Raw genomic sequence first — 20,821 nt, 5'->3', positions numbered from 1 at the left:
CACTTAATCATCTTGGTTGCTCTCCTCTGCACATGTTCCAGCTTGTCAACATATGAGAACCATCTTCAAATATCTGAAGAGTTGTCATATGGAGGATGGAGCAAGCTTGTTTTCTGCTGCTCCAGAGGGTAGGACTTGAACCAAAGGCTTCAGATAACGAGATTCCAACTAAATATTAGGAAGAACATTCTGATAGTAAAAGTTAAAAGGTAAAGGTAAAGGACCCCTGGACGGTTAAGTCCAGTCAAAGGTGACTATGGGGTTGTGGTGCTCATCTCACTTCAGGCTAAGGGAGCCAGCGTTTGTCCAAAGACAGCTTTCCGGGTCATGTGGCCAGCAGGACTAAAGCGCTTCTGGCACAACGGGACACCGTGACAGAAACCAGAATGCACGGAAACACTGTTTACCTTCCCGCCACAACAGTACCTAATTATCTACTCACACTGGTATGCTTTTGAACTGCTAGGTTGGCAGGAGCTGGGACAGAGCAACAGAAGCTCACCCTGTTCTGGGGATTCGAACCACTGACCAGCAAGCCCAAGAGGCTCAGTGGTTTAGACCACAATGCCGCCCGCTAGTGTATACTAGATAGTGTATACTAGCTTATTGCACAAACAAATAATCACATTATGTCATCTACTTTTGCTTCTGATTCCATCAACCACTGGTATATGCCGCCCCCAAAATCTTTTCCAGGGAGGAAAGTGGCCCCCAGGATGGAAAATGTTCCCTACTCCCTGCTGGAAGGAAATACTTTGTGCTCCTTTGCCGGGGGGGGGGGCGCAGGACCCCCAAGCACCTGCTTTATTTCTTCTCTCGCGAAATAAGGTAACATCACACTTACAAAAAATGATATATACATAGAGGGTCTTTGTATTTGTAACAATTTCACACAGAGTGGGGTAAACAGTTCAGTTAAGGCCTCTGGGGAACACATGGAAATAACTTCTCTGCCAGCTGTGTCCTTGGAGCCACGGCACTGGCAGAATGGATCATGGGCTTTGGAGTCCCAGCTTTCACCTGAACCACAGCCCCACACACCTAGGCTCACCTGGCCGCAATACAGAGCCGTCCCCTTCTTTTTAAATCCCCTCCAAATGTTCAGGGGGCGCAGCTGGGGCTTCTGCTTTTCTCCTAAGTGTGCTGAATATTGTGAGATCCCTGCTGTTTGAGGCCAAGAGGCCAGCATTTGATTCTTATGGCTGCCAGACGGATGGCCACAGGAAGCTTGCAAGCAAGACCTGATTGCAACAGCACACTGCCCAGCTGCAATTCCCAGCAGCTGACCTTTAGAGTCATACTGCCTCCAGCGGTGGCATGGGGACATAGAGCCATTGTAGCTAGCAGCCATGGATAGCCTCATCATCCATGGAAGTGGGATGCAAAAGGTTCATGATTTTTGTAGGGCGGTGAGGGGGTTGATAAGCACTGAAACAGGTCAGTTGTGACAAGAATGGGACATCCTGAAAGTCACAAGTGACAACCTCACCTGCTAATGCAACAAGGACACCAGCAGAGCTGCCTGTCTCCACACCTAGTGCCTCTTCTGATTGCAAAAAATGGGGGGGAGGGGTTTGCAGAGACTGGCACAACAGACCCCTAAGGAGCATCGGAGCAGCCCAAGAGGGTACCAGCCCCTCTGTAATGCTCTGCTTTCTGGTCTTTTTAATGTAAGATGTTTTAATGTGCCAAGTTGGGAGAGGCCGTGCTCAAACCTTCCACGCTTGCTATTCAAACAGCTTGGTGCTCTCTCTCATTGCTGCCGGGGTGGTAGTGGTGTCTAGCCAGGTTTTTTGCCCCTGGTGATGCCTCCTGGGGGTCGCCCTTTAAGGTTCCCAGCCTATGTGTTTGTGTACACAAATGTGCATGGCAGGGCGGAGTCAAACGGGATCTTTGACCTGGGTGAAATAAAACCTTGTTTTGCCCCTGCACACAAACACACGCCCCTTTTCTCTCTTACCTCCATAATTTATTATTTATACCCTGCCCAACTGGCTGGGTTTCCCCTGCCACTCTGGGGGGCTTCCAAAAGAATATTAAACAGAATAAAACATCAAACATTTGAAACTTCCCTAAACACCTTAACACTCATCAAGGACCTGCCTCGCCCAGGGAGAAGGACTTGATGAGGTGTCACAGCAAGGTTGGCAAGGGGCATAGTTTCCTGAGCGGAGGGCCAGGAGAGTCACATGTGGCCCTCGGTTCCCTCCAGCAAACTCTGCTCACTTTCTGTCGCTTCAGCTCAGTGCTGGGCTCCTGATGAGGCTCAGCCAGTTTCTTACACACCTTTTAATTGCCATGTCCCAAGGACACGGAAAGAAGCAGCACCCACATCCCCTTTCTTGCAACAGCTGCAGCGATTTTACAGATCAGCCAAGGGAATAGTTGGGCTCGTCCAAACTCCCTCTCGTCCTGCTCCCACCTGCTTCTAGGGGGGGAAATGCTCTTTAGAGCAAAGGCAGAGCAAATGGCAATTTGGGCTTTCTCCAGATTGATGTTTGCACAGGCCCATGCCTCGAAATCTGCTCAGACCCATGTTTTCTAGGCACAGGGCAAGAGGAAGAGTGGATGAGCCCAGAGACTGACTGGGAAAGTCCTGGGTTTCAAAAAAAGACACAGGATTCACAGTGACGCCTTGGATTCACAGCACATCCTTCCAGTCTCTGTAACAATGTTCCAGTTGTGATGATGAGGCTTCTGAGCACTTGGCTTTCCCAGCCTAGCCATTAGGCCAGCTCTGGGCCACCTCCGACAGTGTTTCACAGGCTGGTATCAGCAGCGCCCCTTTTTCCTGGCTGCAAGCCGCCTTCGGAAGCAGTGTCCGGCCACCCATCCCGGCAGAAGAGCAGCGCTGGGTTCTTGCAGGCCCACACCCCCAATTCCCCTCCGCTGGCCAGGCTGGAGGAGGTGAGGGTGCTCCCCACAGTGCCTCCGCTCCCATGGCTGGCGTACCGCTCCGCCCGGCTCTTGCCCTCCAGGCGGCGGCCTTGGGTGGCAGCCAGCGCCACCGCAGCCACGTTGCCCCTCGTCCTGTACCCCCCTTCCCGGTTGCGCCCGAGCAGCATGGCGATGTTGGGGTTCCGGGCGGCGTAGATGAGGGGGTTGATGGCTCCGTTGGCCCAGGCCATCCAGCAGGCCACAGTGTCCATGGCGGGCGAGAAGGAGATGTGCCCCGTGGCGGCAGCCAGTCCCAGGACGCAGTAGGGCCCCCAGCAGCAGATGATGGAGACGATCATGATGAGGACCGTGGTGGCTGTCCGCATCTCGCCGTAGTAGCGCAGCAGGTGCCCGTAGGTGGTGAGGGGGCGCACCCTGCTCTCCGAGCGCCGAACTGCACGGCAGATGTTGTAGTGGCAGAAGCACATGAGGGCGAAGGGCAGCAGGTAGCACAGGACGATCAGTGCGGCGCCGTAGGGGGGCCCCAGGCGCGAAGATCCCCAGGGCAGGGCATACATGCAGTGGTAGGCCTCGGCCCCCGCTTCCTCCTCCTCTTCCTCGTCCTCCCTCCGGCCCAGCAGGTACCAGGGCCCCGAGAAGCCCAGCGCGGCCAGCCAGACGGCGGCCAGGAGCTGCGCGGCCCTCCGACGGCCCATTTTGCGCCTGGGCTGGCGCACGATGGCGCAGTAGCGGTCGAAGGAGAGCAGCGCCATGGTGAGCGTGGCGGCGATGCCCAGGCCGGCGTGCGCGGCGGCGCTGGCCAGGCACAGGCGCGGCCCGAAGAGCCAAGCCCCGTGGGGGCGCCCGCTGAGCAGGCTGGCCAAGGCGGGCGGCAGGCACAGCGCGGCGCCCAGCAGCTCCGACAGCGACAGCGACAGCACGAAGGCGTTGGTGACCGTGCGCAGAGGCCGGTGCCGCGCGATCACCACCACCACGGCGCCGTTGCCCAGCGCCGACAGCGCGAAGATCAGAAGCAGCAGCAGCGCCTGCGACGCCAGCGACGCCCCGGACCAGCCCCATGCAGCGTCCACCTCCGACGGGGCCTCCGGCACAGGCACCTGGCCGCCGCCGCCGCTCTCGTTGCGCCCCGGCGCCGAGCCGTTGATCAGGAGCAGCAGCGCGGATCCCTCCATGGCCAGGCGCCTTCCCGGCCCCGAGAGGGAGACCGGCGGCTCCGTGGAGCGGGAGAGGGGCGCTCCGGCCGGCCCGAGGTCCCGGGGCGACTTAAGGCGCACTTGGAGAGCCCCGGGCGCAAAGCTCCATCTGGGCACTCTGCCCTCCGCTCCTCACCCGCGCGTCTGGTCTTGCCACCGGCGCGAAAGGCAGCTGGATCGTTGCCCGGCCTCCTCGTCGGAGGGGAAGGGTGCGCCTGGCGGGGACGCGGCGGCGGCTCCTTGGGTGACGCAGCCTCCGCTTGCCGCAGAGGCGCGGGATTGCTTCGGCGCCCGCTGCGCGCCCGGCACATCTCTCGCTCTCTTCCGCGTGGCAGAGAAACCTTTGGGGGCTCGGGGAGTCGCTGACGTCTCCGCAGTCGGTTGCCCCGGGAAACCACGATGGCGCACACGCCGGAGAAGCAGGCAGCCGCCACGACCCCCTTCTCTCCCCCGCCCGCCCCAAACGCCCTTCTGGCCCCTTCTTTTCTGCCGCCGTGCGGACAGGTCCATGCATTTCTTCCTGGACGGCTGCCTCCTTCATGAGCTTCTTCCCGACAGCGCAGCTTCTCGCCCGTTGCGGCATCTTTTTGGATTTCTGCGCATCGCGAGGGAGGGGCGTTTGCTGTGCAGGGGTCAAGTGTGCAGATCCTTGCGGATGGGCGAGAAAGCAGACGTTTGCAAGATCGGGTGGCAGGCAGGGCAGCGCTTTTAAAGGGCTCCTGCGCTGTTTCAAGTTGCCACCTGTTACGAGGCTCAAGAATAAACAGCGCCGGACACACGGAAAAGGAGGGAAGCCTCGCCATCAGGTTCCCTCTCTGCTAGGAAAAGCATTCGTTCTTGCAGACCTTGGAGAAAGGTGACACGCAAGAACTAGATGGAGCAAGGCCATTAATTCATCCAAGTCAGCAGAAGCAGCTTTTTCATTCCCTTTGATAACCATGTTAAGTGAGGGGTAAGGGGTGAGGGCAGACCAAGGGATGCAATTCCTAACTTTTGTTCGGAATATAACGAATAGCATTTGTTCAGTAGCCTAGGCCAAGTCCAGCCACATACATCCAAGAGGTCTTAATGCACGCACACTCATTTCTTTGTCCAGGAAAGTTCAGTCTACAGCAACCCAAAAAGCACTTGAGGGGTGCAGTCTGGGGAGAGGATGGAGGCTGCCAACAGTCCCAATGGCCAGATACAGAGGAGTGAAGGGACATATTTTGGCCTCCAGGCCTGGGGTTCACCATTGCTGCTGCACAGTCTCCACTCAGCCCTGGGTGACCAAATGCAGCATTTTGTGAAGAGGCAAGTTAAAGCAGTGGAGCTTTTTTCTTACTGTTGCACAACTGGAACTGCCAGTCTCCGTGTGCAGTTTGCCAGCCCCCCCCCCCCTTTTCCCACGCAGACAACAGCTAGAATGATGGGAGCTGCAGTTCAGCAACAGCAGTAGGTTCCCCACTCCTGTTATAAGCCAAACAGTCCCTCAACTTTTACTTGCCATGACACACAGCTCACAAATGCAATGATGGTCATCATAAGGACATGTGGCTGAGCAGGTTTGCTATTAATTAAACAGGGCTCTGAGGTCAATGAAACTATTCCAACACTTTGGTACAAAGGGTTTTCTCAAGCTGAAGACTTCAAAGCGTTCTGAATAATTCATGCAACCCACACTTGGGAAGATGCTATCCTGATATGAGGTACCAAACAGCGCAATGATAGAGGTATATGTCTCAGCTGTTCCTTCTTGAACAGGTTTTTGGGGTATTCAGAGAAACCTGCAAAAATCTATTTAACCAGACGTACAGCAGGATACCCTAGGGAAGAATGGCTGCATCATACTATTTTCAAACCAAACTATTTTGTCTCCAACGAAGGTCACAACCTAAATCAGTTGCCCTTGACAACTCTTAAGGAGGCCATGTTTAAATTTTTATTATAGACAGAAAGCATAGTATGACGACATAATTCTTTAATTTATTTTACAAGGTGGGGCTGCAGCATGCATAGTATTCCACTTAAAAACAAAATGCCCTAAGACAATATAAAATATTAACTAAAATACTGTTAACTTTAAATGTTAAACTAAAGCATACTTTAAATGAAGCTTGTGGTGCGGAAGTCATACCTTCTTCCTCTTTTGAGAATCAGGATTCCAGACCTTGACATATTGCTAGAGTCCGTTACAGGAAATTACTTATAACATGTTCTTTAATCAGGTGCCTGTTGATATCCCAGGAACTTCACACAAAGAAGGGAAATGTTAAAGTATTGCATTCACACATTTGTACCTGCATTACAGTAAAGGTTAAAGAAGTCTGGCAATGAAAGCAGCATGAAGAGACATAACAGCCATCAAAAAGGTCTAAGAAATGTTACATACAAATTCTGTAGCACTTTTAATACCAAATTGACCAGACCAGGTGAGTGAGCCTGTGGGGTTGGAGAAAGGGGAAGAAACCTCCATCCCTTACCTGCTTATCAGTCTTGACCAGCCTACTGCTAGTAACAGGAACAAGCATTTATATATTGATCTTGGTAATCTTTACAACAATTTTGTCAAGCATGTCAGTATTAGCATCTCCCTACTGAAGATGGGAAGGGCGTAGACTTAGTAGGGCCTACCTAAGGCAATCAAATGAACCTGCTACTTCACAGTTCAGTCTTAAGTCATAGTGCCACACTATCTCCTATTACATTTTATGTACAGAAAGAGGAGCTTCAGAACCACTTTGGTGAAACTGAATGAGAGCCTTAATCACAGTAAGATAGAGGGTAATGCCAGCAATTAAAAGAAAGCAAAATACACATATCAAAGTAAACAGGGTTATTGGAAGCAGTATAGTAGCACAGTCACTTCAGAAAGAAACCGTATTTCAGTGGGTCCTCCTCCTCAAAAGTAAAGGTTGACATTCCAGTATAAAAGGATTCTCCAGAGACTTCTACAATAACAGCATTGTGGTCACCACATTTGGTTTCCTGGGTCAAAAGAAAATGCTTCAGATTAATTAGGAAAAATACACTGATTTACTTACAGCACAAACTTTTGTAGGCAGCATCTGAAAACATGTGATGATGTATACATCTAAACTAAAGTGACAATGAAAGAACAGAACAGAATATAAAGCCAGTATTTAAGGCTTAAATTGTTTACATTATGTTTTAAGCAAAATTGAGACAATTTACTAAAAGTAATTGTCAGGGCTGGCTCCTGGTCCCAGCTCACAGAGGACCAACGCTGGCTGGTATTTATGTACAAAAGTCTTTATTGAAGTACAGTTTCCATTTCCACGCCGCAGCGCTCCAGCTCTACGTCTAGACTTTAGACCGGCGAAGCTCCATCTGAGTCCCCGTCCCCTGTACACCAGTTTAAGACTCTAGCTTTACTCCACCTCTTCTTTCTCCTCTGGGTCCTGCTGCCCTCCGGGGCCCCTGTCTCCCTGGATTCCTCTGAGGCTGACGATGACCCCCCTGACTCCTCCCTCTCTCTTCGGCGGGCTTTAGGACCTGGCTCTCTTCCCGGGCTGCCCACTGTGCCTCCCTCCTGTACATTTGAACTTGGCGCGCGCGCGCGTTTAACTTTCCTGATGACCGTTTCCTCACTCCCCGACGGAGGTGTGGTCAATCCTGCCTCACGTTCTCCCGCTGGCAGCGCTCCACCTGATCCCGATGCCTGGGACTCCTCCCCCCTACTGCACTCTGGGGGGGACGTGGGCCCTGATTTCCAACTGCTACTCTCTGAGTCCCCTCTGCCCCCTTCTTCCCGAGGTGTCCCCCTGGGCACTCCCCTTGCCCTGACCATGGGAGCTCCTTTCTGTGAATCGTCCGATTCACTGGAAAGACTCAGAGACCTCGGATCGCTGTCATCGCTGACATTTCCTTCGGACTCCTCCCCTTCACTCTCCATTTCCTCCTTATCCTGTGCCTCTGCTCCTGAACCCCTGACATCCATCCCCCCCTCGAAGCCCCCCCTTCCCCCCTCCCCTCCTTCAGGCGCGGGTGCCGGGTGCTCCGTCGTTGTGGGGGTGGTTGGCGGATACAGTTCGTCCCCCTTGGCGTGCATCCAACCGGATAAGTCCAGCTCGTCCTCCGTGCTCTCGCCGACCTCGATTTCCTCTGCTTCCATCTCTGTGCCGCAGTGCTCGAACCCAAGGTCCTCCCCCAACACGTCCGTGTCCATCTCTCCCCCGTTGACCTCTGGGGCCGTTGCCTGCCAGGGACCCCCCATCCACCTCCTGCTCCACCGCTCCTCTGGTCGATCCTCCCACCACAAAGATTGGCCTGAGGCAGACCCTGAGGGCGATCCCTCCGGGGAGCGTGTGTCCAGTGCCGGTTCGTCGTCCGAGGTGAACCCCTGGAACGTGCTGGCTGAAAGCGTGGGTGTGAAAAGCCAGTCGTCGAAATACTCGGCTGGCATGGGTCTGTGCGGGAACAAGGCATGAAACTCTTCCTTGAGAAGAGGCTCGTCCAAGGCATAGTCCGGCACCCGTTGGCGCTGGCCGGGGTACCTTCTTTGGCGAGGAAATATTCTACTCCCTCTTCCCCCCATCTCGAGTCTAAAATCTCTGTGACCTGGTTGATGGGTTCCCCCCGTGGCGACCCCCTCCTTGTGTGCGTCTCCCTATACTGGTCTGGTGCCGTGCCCTGCGCCTGAAATCTGTGAGGTGCTTTGTAGGGCGTGAGCACTGACCTATGGAACACTGGGTGCATTCTGGACCCCTCCGGAAGTGTCAACCGGAAGGCCACTGGATTGATCTGTGCCTCGACTTGGTAAGGTCCTAGCTGCTTATGCCCGAGCTTCTTCTTCGCTAACGATCTGGTCGGCACTGCCTGGGCTGCTAACCAAACCCAGTCTCCCACTTGTATGTCCTCCCCAACCCGTCTGTGCTTATCAGCCTGCAGTTTGTATGCGTGCTTTGCTAATTCTAACTGCCTCCGAAGCTGTTCATGCACCTCCTGCAATTCTGACGCTAAGACTTCTGCTGCCTGTGGCTCCCCCTCCCCCAGTCTCTCTAATCCCGGGAAGGTTCTGGGATGTCTCCCGTTGTTGGCGAAGAACGGTGTCACGCCCGTGGACACGTGCTTCGTGTTGTTGTAGGCGAACTCAGCGAGCGGCAGGTAGTCCACCCATGTTGCCGGCTGCTGATTTGCATAGCATCTCAGGTACTGCTGCATGATGGCGTTGACGCGCTCCGCTTGTCCGTTGGTCTGCGGGTGTCTCGCCGACGCTAGGTTGATCTTGACGTTTAGGAAACCCATCAGCTTCTGCCAGAAGTTCGAGATGAACTGCCGCCCCCTGTCGGACAAGATAGACCGTGGCAGACCGTGCACCCGGAAGACGTGGTCTATAAACAGTTTGGCGGTCTGTTCCGCCGTGGCCACCTTCGCGCACGGAATGAAGTGGGCCATTTTGGTGAACATGTCCACCACCACTAGCACTGCCGTCTTGCCCCTCGAGCTGGGTAAATCCGTGACAAAGTCCAGGGCCACCCTCTCCCACGGTGCACTCGGGGTTTGCAGCGGTTCGAGCAGCCCTCCCGGAGGTTTGTGCACTGACTTGGCCCTTTGGCAGGTGTCGCACCTCGCGACGTACTCCGCGACTTCCACCCTCATCTTGGGCCACCAAAAATCTCTGGCAACTAATTCTGCCGTCTTCTCCTTGCCAAAGTGCCCTGCTGTGGGTGCGTCGTGCAACTGCTGCAGTACTTTCGCGCGGAGGTCGTCTCCCGGTACGTAGAGGGCCCCTCTGCGGATGAGCAACCCGTCGCGTATCTGGAACTCATCGTCCTTCGCCGTGCCCTTGTGCACCTCCTCCATCTTGGCTTGTGCAAAGGGGTCTTCCTGCAGCGCTCGACGTACAGCTTCCAGGTCCACGGTTGCTGAAGCGCACGCCCACGCTTCCGGTGCGAAAATGTGCTTGGCCGCTGCTGGTGCCGCCTCCTCGAGGTATTGCGGCTTCCTGGACAGTGCATCTGCCATGATGTTGTTGTCGCCTGGGATGTACTCTATCCGGAAGTCGAAATCTGCAAAGAACTCCGCCCACCGTATGTGCCGCTGGTTCAGGAACCTTGCCGTGCGCCAGTACTCCAGGTTCTTATGGTCCGTGCGAACCTGCACTGTGTGTTTGGCTCCGATGAGGAAGTGCCGCCACGCCTTGAATGCTGCATGAATGGCCAGCAACTCCCTGTCCCAGATGGTGTAGTTCTGCTCTGACTTGCTGAGCTTTCGAGAGTAGAAGGCGCACGGTCTCCAGTTCCCCTGCGGGTCCTGCTGCAACAGTACAGCTCCCACGGCTCTGTCCGAGGCGTCCGTTTCAACCCTCATCGGTCTGCTGGGATTCACGTGCAGTAGCTGCTCCTCGGAGGAGAAGAGACGCTTGAGGTTCTGAAAGGACTGCTCCGCTTGCTCCGTCCAGATGAATTTCTTCTTCTTGGAGCTGAGCGTGTCTGTAATGGCCGCTGTCTGCATCGCGAATCCCTTGATGAACTTGCGGTAAAAGTTGGCGAAACCCACAAAGCGCTGGACCTCCTTCCGGTTGCGCGGGCTCTTCCAGTCCAACACTGCTCGAACCTTGGCGCTGTCCATGGCTAGCCCCTTGTCCGACAACTTGTAGCCCAGGAAATCTACCTCCTTCCTGTCGAACTGGCACTTCTCCAGCTTGGCGTACAGCCTATGCTCCTGCAGTCGCTGCAGAACTTCCTTGACGTCTCCCTCGTGGGTCTCCTCCGATTCTGAGAATATCAGGATGTCGTCCAGGAAGCAGACGCATTTCTTGTAGAGGAGACCCGCCAGTACGTGATGCATGAAGGCTTGAAAACAGTGAGAGCCATTTTGTAATCCAAAGGGCATAACTCTGTATTCATAGGTGCCCAGGGGCGTGAACATGGCAGTCTTCCACTCGTCGCCCTCCCGTATGCGGATCAAGTTGTACGCCCCTCGCAGATCCAACTTTGTGAAAACGCGTCCTTTCCTCACCGTTGCCAGCAGGTCGTCTATTTTGGGCATGGGAAAGGCCGTGGGCTTGGTTCTGGAATTTAAAATTCTGAAGTCTACCACAAGTCTTTTTTGGGGCGTGTCCTTCTTCTTCACAAAGAATACAGGACTGCCCCCCACTGCCTTCGACTCCCGGATGAAACCGCGCTTCAAGTTGAGGTCTATGAACTCCCTGAGTTCCTGCATCTCGTCTTCAGACATGGAATACAGTTTCCCTGTTGGCAGCGTCGCCCCAGGCAGGAGGTCAATCTTGCAGTCATAGGGCCGGTGGGGAGGCAGCTTGTCCGCTTCTTTCTCGCAGAAAACCTCCAAAAACGCTGCATACTTGAGTGGCACTGCTTGCAGCGTTCCTAATTGTAGCTGCGGGTCATCTTCTCCCCCTTCCTGGTCAGACAGAATGCAGTTTTCCGCACAGTAGGAGGAGCCGAAGGTCAGTTGGCGCTGGTACCACGCCAGCGCTGGACTGTGCCTGTGCAGCCAACTCATGTCCAATACTACAGGCGTGTCTGACAGGTGAGTGACATTGAAGCTGATGACTTCTCGGTGATTGCCAATTTGCATCACCATGGGAGGCGTTTGGTGCACCACTTGCCCCCCCAGCAATTCCCTGCCATCCACCGTGACCACCTGCAAAGGCAGCGTGGCCGGCAGTAGTGCTACTTTGTGCTTTTGAATGAAATCCAGTCCTATAAAGTCCGCGTTACTCCCAGAGTCAATGGTAATTGGCACTTCCATAGTGAGTCCATTGGGCAGTTGAAGCAACGCTGTAAGCTGCACCACTGGTTTGGGTGGGAGGGGGTCTGTGGGCTGCAAAATCTCTGGGGATTGCTTCACTGACTTGTCTGGCTGGACCCCAGTGCTTCTTCCTCCAGCCAGACTCTGCCGTTTCCCTGCAGTGGTTCTCCCTGGTAAGCTGAGTTTGATACTGTTGCAGAGGCTGCAGTGTGCTTATGGAGCCTCTGGGGACACTCTTTCGCCATGTGCTGGGCACTGTCACAGATGTAGCACTTCCTGTTCCCTCTAGGAAGCTTCGCTTTGGCTGCTCCCGGTGGTAAGGCTCTGGTAGCTGACTGAGCCCTGGCACCTCCAATCTCCATCGGTTCTTCCCCCCCTCCTTGGGGGGGTGTGGATTGCGCACGCGCTGCATCTTTGGGAAAAAGGGGAGGTGCTTTCGCTGGTGTACGTCCCCAACGCCCTTCGTCTCTGTTCCATGGACGTTCTTCCAAACGCACGCCGATTTCCAGCGCCCTCTGAACCACTTGTTGAGTGGTCTTAGGTCTCTCTCCCCTTGCAATCTCATCTTTCACATTTGCATTCAATCCTTCCCAGAAAAGGTCTCTGACTGGAGCAGAATTCTTCTCCCACCCCAGCGCGTGGACTAATGCAAAAAAGCGGGCATGATACTGCCTTACACTGGCTTTGCCTTGTTTGAGACCATGTATGTCTCTTCTGGCAATATCGAGGTCTATCTTTGATAAAAAACATGAATCCATCGCTTTAATGAACGCATCCGCATCTTGGAGCGCCGGATCATTATCTCTCCATAAATTTCTCAGCCACGCTTTGGCTTCCCCATGCAAATGGGATAGGATAAACCCCACTTTTTCTCTTTCATCTCTAAAGTCCTTTTCCAGCAGATTCAGCGCAAAGAGCAAGTCTGCTCGGAAATTAGGGTACTGTGGTAAACTCCCGTCAAAATGGGATACCAGACTGCCTCCCCTTTTCCCCAGCCCTATGCCCTCTGGTTTGGGTCCCGGTTGCCCTTGTCTAGTGAGCATGTCCAACCTGGCTTGGAGATCCTTGCAGACTGTATCCATTTCCTCTTCCCTTTTTCTGGAGGCACGCACCTCTGCGTTGAGTTGAACCACAGCATTTCGCAGGTCTGTCCATTCCTGTTCTGTAGTCATCTTGTCTGATTCTTGTGAGCTCGCAAAGCACCACTTCTCTCCCCTCGCTACGTAGACTCACGTTGCGAGGTTCTTGGTGGAAAATCTTTCAGGAGATGGAGCTTACTGTCAGGGCTGGCTCCTGGTCCCAGCTCACAGAGGACCAACGCTGGCTGGTATTTATGTACAAAAGTCTTTATTGAAGTACAGTTTCCATTTCCACGCCGCAGCGCTCCAGCTCTACGTCTAGACTTTAGACCGGCGAAGCTCCATCTGAGTCCCCGCCCCCTGTACACCAGTTTAAGACTCTAGCTTTACTCCACCTCTTCTTTCTCCTCTGGGTCCTGCTGCCCTCCGGGGCCCCTGTCTCCCTGGATTCCTCTGAGGCTGACGATGACCCCCCTGACTCCTCCCTCTCTCTTCGGCGGGCTTTAGGACCTGGCTCTCTTCCCGGGCTGCCCACTGTGCCTCCCTCCTGTACATTTGAACTTGGCGCGCGCGCGTTTAACTTTCCTGATGACCGTTTCCTCACTCCCCGACGGAGGTGTGGTCAATCCTGCCTCACGTTCTCCCGCTGGCAGCGCTCCACCTGATCCCGATGCCTGGGACTCCTCCCCCCTACTGCACTCTGGGGGGGACGTGGGCCCTGATTTCCAACTGCTACTCTCTGAGTCCCCTCTGCCCCCTTCTTCCCGAGGTGTCCCCCTGGGCACTCCCCTTGCCCTGACCATGGGAGCTCCTTTCTGTGAATCGTCCGATTCACTGGAAAGACTCAGAGACCTCGGATCGCTGTCATCGCTGACATTTCCTTCGGACTCCTCCCCTTCACTCTCCATTTCCTCCTTATACTGTGCCTCTGCTCCTGAACCCCTGACAGTAATGAAAACCATTAATCATTTGGTCCTAATTCATATAATGGCATCATGATCTTATAACAAGATCAGTTTTTCTTGGCTTGCTGAGAGCATTTGATCCACAACTGAAGTAACCCTGCTGTGAATGTTGGAAGAATTCAAGCTATCCGACTAAACAAGACCCAGGGCACAGCACAGCCACCACTCCATCACATACTTTTTATTTTTCTAAATTACCAAAGATAAATGTTTGGAGCTTGCCTTTATTGCTTTTCCGGTGAACAGGGAACCAGTTGTACTGCTTCTGAAGGTCCTGGTCTGGTTCAGCTGAATGAGTCCTTTATGGTATTGTAGAGCAATGCGAGCTGTCACACCCGACCCGGTAGGACTTCGGTCAACCTAGTTTGGAGAGAAGCAGACGTCTTTTAGCTGCATCATTCAGAAATGCAACAAATGTAATTAATGACTTTTACTTTTTTTAAGGGACGCGGGTGGCGCTGTGGGTAAAACCTCAGTGCCTAGGACTTGCTGATTGCAAGGTCGGCGGTTCGAATCCCTGCAGCGGGGTGAGCTCCCGTCGTTCGGTCCCAGCTCCTGCCCACCTAGCAGTTTGAAAGCACCCCTAAGTGCAAGTAGATAAATAGGTACCGCTTTATAGCGGGAAGGTAAACGGCGTTTCCGTGTGCGGCGCTGGTGCTGGCTCGCCAGATGCCGCTTAGTCACGCTGGCCACGTGACCTGGAAGTGTCTCTGGACAGCGCTGGCCCTTGGCCTCTTGAGTGAGATGAGCGCGCAACCCTAGAGTCGGACACGACTGGCCCGTACGGGCAGGGGTACCTTTACCTTTTACTTTTTTAAAAGGTGCACGTGCCTGAATTATATCCCTGAATTATGCTATTCAATATTAAAGAGAGAAAGTGGGCAGGTGCACCCAGAAACCTAAAAGCTACCTAGAACAAATTTTCCCAACCTTTTTCTGACTGTGGCCCCCTTCCGACTTTCTTTCCTGTCTCTCCCCATGGGCGTAGCCAGGGGAAGGCAGGGGACAATTTCCCTCCCTCAATAATTAAAAATCAATACAAATCTGAGGTTCTGCCCCCCCTAACAAAAATCCTGGCTATGCCCATGCCCCCTCCCCGTCCTATTGGTAGAAAGGTAGCTATTTAAATATTTTGTTTGCACAATTACATAGAATGATAGGAACATAATGAAATATTGTTGAAGCAGAAAAAACATAGAATCATGGAGCTGAAAGGAACCCCAAGGGTCATCTTTCTAGTCCACCCCCCTGCAATGAAGGAAACTCAGCTAAAGCATCTATGACAGGTGGCCATCCAACGTCTACTTAGAAACCTCCAAGGAAGAGTGCAGAACCTCCTGTGGGAGATCCATCTTCCGTGTACTATAAAAAGTAAACAGCACTTATTTGACCCATTATTTGACACAGAGGGGGAAATCTACAGATACAGTCCAAAAGGCACACGGGGAGTTCTGTATATATGGGAGAATTTTAAAAAGGAGGGGTTCCTCACTGACCTGGTGCAAAAAGTTGGAAGTTGGCTAGCTCCACAACAGAAGCCTAGTATTTCTTTTTTCCTGGCCAAGATGGTAGATACATTTCCCCATCAACCACCATCTGGGTCAATTTGTCAGGCCAGGAAACGTTTGGTTTCTTTCTCGATTCACTTAATTTGTCAGTCAGATCTCGGACTTTGTTACTCAGTTCTACGTTCCTAGCTCTTTACAGCTCCTAGAATCTCTCAGAATTTAAGAGCTGTATAGAGCAAGGAATGCAGAATTGAGAATCTCTACCACAAATACAAACTGGGAACCCCTGTGATGAAAAAGGGCAAGGTGGAACTTCTCTTGCACAGTATTCTCTACCTGTGCATCTGCAAACACACATATGTTGCTTGTTGGTTCATCACTAAATGCATCTTTCCCATCTGTCAGGATAGTCCCATAAATGAAAGCCGTGTCTTCAATCTCAGGATGGTGAACTTTGAACTAGAATAAGAAAACAGAAAATGGCATCAGATAAATGCAACAAAACAGCAATAATATAATAAGGACCTCACAGACTATGTGCACATTTAGTATTATTTTTAAGAAGGTGTGCAGCTCAGGAGAAGGAATTGACAGTCTCTTTGTAATACTGGAACCACGTGCTTAAAGACCATCTAGATCCCATTGCTCCTAGCTAGCAAAGCCAATGGTCAACAAAAATCATAATTGCAGTCCAAAACATCTAAAGGGTGCCATGTTGTCTACCCCTGGTCCAGGTCCATACAATATGCCTTGAGGCCAAGTTTGTACAGGTGTTAGGAGGCTGCTGCACTTATTTTCAGTAACCTCCCAATGAGAAAACAGCAGCTTCCATGGAATTATCATTGAGGATATCACAGTTCAGTTTCTGCTGGAGACTTTTCTTGGGTTTCACACACAACACATACCGCCTTCTCCCTAGCACTGAACACCCCAGTTCCCACTCCCAACTGCTCCAAAGCATCTCACTATATGAACAGCAAACCACTTTTAGATACTCAAGAGTGGACAAAACTGCATAAACCTGTTTCTAAGACAAAGCTAGTCAAAGTGATTTCTGTCTAACAAAATAATGTATATGTTATATTGACAGGATTATGGAAAAAGATTAGCTGCCCACAAAAAAATAGGACTTTGATATTTTTTAACAATCAATGCATGATTTGCATCAGCTCCATTTGGAAGAGAGAAACCTCATTCACAATATTATGCAGTCTGCCAATCAGGCTTGTAAACAGTAACTTAGTAATCTATGGCAAGGAAGACTTGCTTCCAAGTGAACTTGAAGAGGCATAACAACACTGCTTTTCTTTTGTTTTACGTTACAAATAACTAATACAGGCAATATATGAACAAGTAGATTAGTAATTTAAAGACATTTTACTCATAGATTTATTTACAAATATAGAAATAATTTAGTTATATTGTACAATACAGAAAAATCTGACTATACCTGAGCCTTTACTGCTTCAGTTACTGCAGATGCTGCATCTACTAGATCCCTAATCCTTGAAGAAGAAAGATCAAGTCCCAATCGATCAGCACTGACAAATGCATAGAAAGTGCCGCCATATCCAACATCCACAACTACTTTTCCATAGCCAGGAACATCAACTGTTAAATCTAATAATGAAGAAAAGGACAAGGCATTACTGCAAATAATTCACGTTTTCCCTCTGTAATCTGTTCTGACATCCACTCACCCCAAACAATAGTGCCTATCTACCTATTATGGTGACAGTAATATCATTTAAGAATGCTGAAAAGCAGTCTGGTAACTAAAGACTAAGGGAGCAATGCAAACCCCAGATCTGCTGGGATGAGTGAGGTATCTGGCTCAACCAGCCTATGCTGGCATAAGCACATTGCAGCTCAGCCTGAGAGATGCCAGCATAACTCGCTCAGGACAGCACAGCTGGCTGAGACCTATAGCAGCAGAAACCCTGAAGAAAGGCTGTTCTGGGGGAGTGACCGGACAGAGGGACTTATATCAGGGGGACTGTATCCTAATCTGGCAACCAGCAGAATTTACCCTGGGAAAACGGTGGAATAAATCAATCTCTATAAAGGTTTGTCTTAGGCCAATTCAGGCAGTTAGTAGCCTTGTTACTGAACAGCTTGGAATAGGAGTGATTTATACCAGCTTAGTTTAAACCAGTTTAAATTCTGGCTTCCTATAGTTAGGTCTGCTCCTTAAGAGTAATTAATCGAGCACCAGCCATCAGAACATTTTTACCATCCTGCAAATTAACAGAGACTTCTTTTTCAGGCAGCACAACTGACACAGAAACAATTAGGATCCCCCCAGTAACTTAAAGACTATTGTTTGAAACAAGTGGAACAACATTGTGCTATTACAATTGTTCTGTCTGTGCAAGCATTGCTTGCTATATGGAATGACCTCCCCTCTCCCTCCCCCCGCTGTGTTGTTCTGGGGTTCTCCCTCCCCGCAAGAGCTGATGGGGACACAGAGGGCATGCAGAAGATCAGGGGGAAGCCCTGTTGTGCTAAGATGACTTGTGCTGGTTCCCAGTAGCACGACTATTTAGTTGAATCTGGCCCAATATATCCTTGCCTCCTACCAGGAGAGCTCCTGTTCAAGGTTCCAGCCAGCTACTCTCTTCTTTAGCAAAGTCCATTTCATTCCTCTCCCTTTTTTTCCCCAACCAATGATCAACAATGCAAGACTACAGAGCATGATTTCACTCAGCATGCACTGGGCAAATAGGGGGGTGTTATTTATTTTTAAAAATAAATGGCAAACTTAGTGCCTCAGACAACAAAACGTACAGCTCACTAGAACATTCATGAAAGGAAGTGTCGTGCAGATAGGTGTTCTTTCCAAGATGCAAAGTTAGAGCCTGGGGAATAGCAGAAAAGAAGGTTAGTCATATTTGTCGATTATCTAGCATGCAGGGTCAGAATAATAAAAAGCATATTCCTACACACCTGACCTGACACCTACTTTTTGTGCAAATCTACACATTTATGAGCCTTGTTATCAGTTAAAATTGAACTATAATAATAATAATAATAATAATAAATTTTATTTATATCCCGCCCTCCCCAGCTGAAGCCGGGCTCAGGGCGGCTAACAATAAAAAGGATCCTGAGAATTTTAACTTTAGAGAGGATACCAAAAATTATATTAGATGTTCCTGCCCACACCCGCCTTCACAGAACTATAACTTTCAAGATCCCTTGGGGAAACCAAACTTTTATTTGAAGTCTTAAGTGGAGGCAAGTCATTTGCTACTGTGGAACTATTCACACCATGAGAGAATTCATGACTTCATTTAGATTCTTCCCACACCTGGGAACTAAATAGTAAGTTCATTCTAAATTTCTCCTACCAGTTATGGGATTGTGCAGTCAGAATTTAGGAGAAAATGTGGTTTAAAAAAAAAAGAGGATCCCATTAAATTAAAGCTAATTGTCATTTTATGTTAAAGGTGGATAGCCGTGTTGGGACTTCCGTAGTAGAAACAAAACGGAAAAATTCCTTCCAGTAGCACCTTAGAGACCAACTAAGTTTGTTATTTTATGAATTGTGCAATTAACTTGCTGCTTCCTGCAAGAAGAAAATGATACTGGATCTCCAACTCCACTCAGTGTGATAAAAAAGTAGTTAAGTGCTTCATACCACCCAGGGCTCCTTTGGCACAGAAGGTGGGATATAAATTTAATAAATAAATAAAACAGATAACACCAGTGAACAAAATATACCTGAAACCACAGCAAGGCAATTATGTATGGAAACAGAGAGGAAGCCCACCTTAGGTAGAAAGTAGAGCATGATGTAGAACAGCTGTATCATTGGAATGAGAAAATGACCTGCCTTGCAAATCAAGGAAAGCCACACAGTGGCTTTCTGGGACTACATGATAATGGTGGCTCCCAGAAAACATCTCACATCCACTTTGCTTCTCGTCAGGTCCTGTAACTCAGTGCAGTACAAATCAAGGTTTGGCTTAGCATGTTGTCCAAACCCAGGATTGTGGATAAGCTCTCTCTTCGTAACCATGATCTGTAACCAAGAACAAACCTTAAGGAGAGAGTTTAACCAAGATCCCAACGACTGAGGAGGAGAAAAGTGAGCTCTTACCTGGGACCCAGTGTGTTTGCACTAAACCATAGTTTGGTTTGGTTATGTGAAAATGTGGCCAATGCAGATGTACCTAGTAGCCAATAAATATGACAGAACAAATGGCCAAGACATTTGAATATATGTTGAATATATGCTATATGGTAATTTATGGACCTAATAGGTATCTAAAGCCATTTGCCACTATTCTTGTATGTAGGTTTTATTTTATTTGTTTTTTATCTTATATTTTGGAAATGTACATCCAGATTTTTTTTTGTCCTTTACATTTTTTGGGGGTCCCCCAAGAGAGTGGGGTCCTAAGCTGTAGCTTCTTTCGCTTGTAAGTAAATCCGGCACTGCCCCTTCCAGCTCGTAAGATCCTATGTTTCACACGCATGCTGCTTTTGGAGAGGATCCCTAACCTGGCAGAGAGCGATGTCCTGAAACACAGGACAAAAGCGCGTCCATACAGGACGCAGCGTTTGACATGGAAAGACGGGACGGACCAGGCGGCAACGCTGCCCCCTACCGGTGGCGGCGGCGAAGGCGGCGACGCTGTGGAAGCGGACTCGGCTGCCGCTGCGCTGGCCGTCCCAGGTGGCGAAAGCGGTGACGGGCCCGCAGGGGCAGTGGATGACGACGGCGGCGGCCTGGTCGGGTCCCGGAGGCGGCGGGCAGAGCCCGTAGTCGAGGGCGAAGCGGGCGAGGCAGAGGACGGCGTGGCCGCACATGGCGCTGCCGCCCTCGTTGTGCACGAAGAGAGCCCCGAAGGCGGCGCCCGGCAGCTCGCTGGGCACCAGCGCCGCCCCGTACATGTCGCGGTGCCCGCGGGGCTCGTGCATCAGCAGCCGCCGGGCCGCGTCCAGCTCCGGGAGCTCCAGGAGGAGGCGGCGGCGGGCCAGCAGGGGAAGGTCCCGGGGGGGCTCCAAGGGGCCCAGGCCGCCCGGAGGAACCACCCGCAGCGGCTCCCCGCCCGCGTGCATCTCCACCGTGAGGAAAACGGGGGAACCGGGCGCGTGGGGAGGGAGAGGCCGGGAGGGCCCGGCTTGAGCCTCAGGCGACGCCATGGCCGTTTAACGGTTTTTGACCTCACGCTGGTTTGTAACGGACGCCACCCGCCCAGGCCCCGCCCTCCGAGCAGGCATTGGCTGAGGGAGAGAAAGGAAGGGCGGGGAGAGCCGGACCGTTGGCCAGGCCTGTCGGAGTTGCACGCCCGGGATTGGTGGGAGAAGGCGACTGCCACCGCCCACTGATGTACACCGAACGGGCATTGGCTGAGGGGTGTGCTCGTCTAAAGCCTATTACGACGGGCTGGTCAGGTTCGCCTGTCCATGATTGGTCAGAGGGGCATGGGTAGCAAATCTGTAGGCGGCGTAAA

At 51.5% G+C, this 20,821-nt stretch overlaps 2 protein-coding genes across 2 annotated transcripts; both read right to left on the bottom strand.

The window, feature by feature from the left end:
• Positions 1–774: 774 nt before the first annotated feature.
• Positions 775–4,181, bottom strand: GPR135 (G protein-coupled receptor 135). Its single transcript, XM_083438400.1, has one exon. The coding sequence runs from the start codon at positions 4,068–4,070 to the stop codon at positions 2,760–2,762; it is 1,311 nt and encodes a 436-aa protein (XP_083294526.1). The 5' UTR covers positions 4,071–4,181; the 3' UTR covers positions 775–2,759.
• A 1,808-nt stretch (positions 4,182–5,989) lies between these two features.
• Positions 5,990–20,522, bottom strand: L3HYPDH (trans-L-3-hydroxyproline dehydratase). The gene is made up of 6 exons (XM_083440802.1): positions 19,973–20,522; positions 16,810–16,979; positions 15,696–15,818; positions 14,074–14,211; positions 6,731–7,058; positions 5,990–6,689 (listed from the first exon to the last, which is right to left on the bottom strand). The coding sequence occupies exons 1-5, from the start codon at positions 20,508–20,510 to the stop codon at positions 6,933–6,935; spliced, it is 1,095 nt and encodes a 364-aa protein (XP_083296928.1). The 5' UTR covers positions 20,511–20,522; the 3' UTR covers positions 5,990–6,689; positions 6,731–6,932.
• Between the last annotated feature and the right edge of the window lie 299 nt (positions 20,523–20,821).

The sequence above is a fragment of the Podarcis tiliguerta genome, assembly GCF_965153285.1.
Source record: "Podarcis tiliguerta genome assembly, chromosome: 1".
Taxonomy (NCBI): Eukaryota; Metazoa; Chordata; class Lepidosauria; order Squamata; family Lacertidae; genus Podarcis; species Podarcis tiliguerta.
This window is presented reverse-complemented; position numbering and strand designations above follow the sequence as displayed.

Coding starts and splice junctions, on each gene's coding strand:
- L3HYPDH (XM_083440802.1), bottom strand. CDS start 20,510: ATGGCGTCGCCTGAGGCTCAAGCCGGGCCCTCCCGGCCTCTCCCTCCC. Junction 14,212..15,695: donor GTGTGTTTGCAGATGCACAG/GTAGAGAATACT, acceptor TCTCCAAACTAG/GTTGACCGAAGTCCTACCGG. Junction 7,059..14,073: donor TCACCGGAAAAGCAATAAAG/GCAAGCTCCAAA, acceptor CTTTTGACCCAG/GAAACCAAATGTGGTGACCA.
- GPR135 (XM_083438400.1), bottom strand. CDS start 4,070: ATGGAGGGATCCGCGCTGCTGCTCCTGATCAACGGCTCGGCGCCGGGG.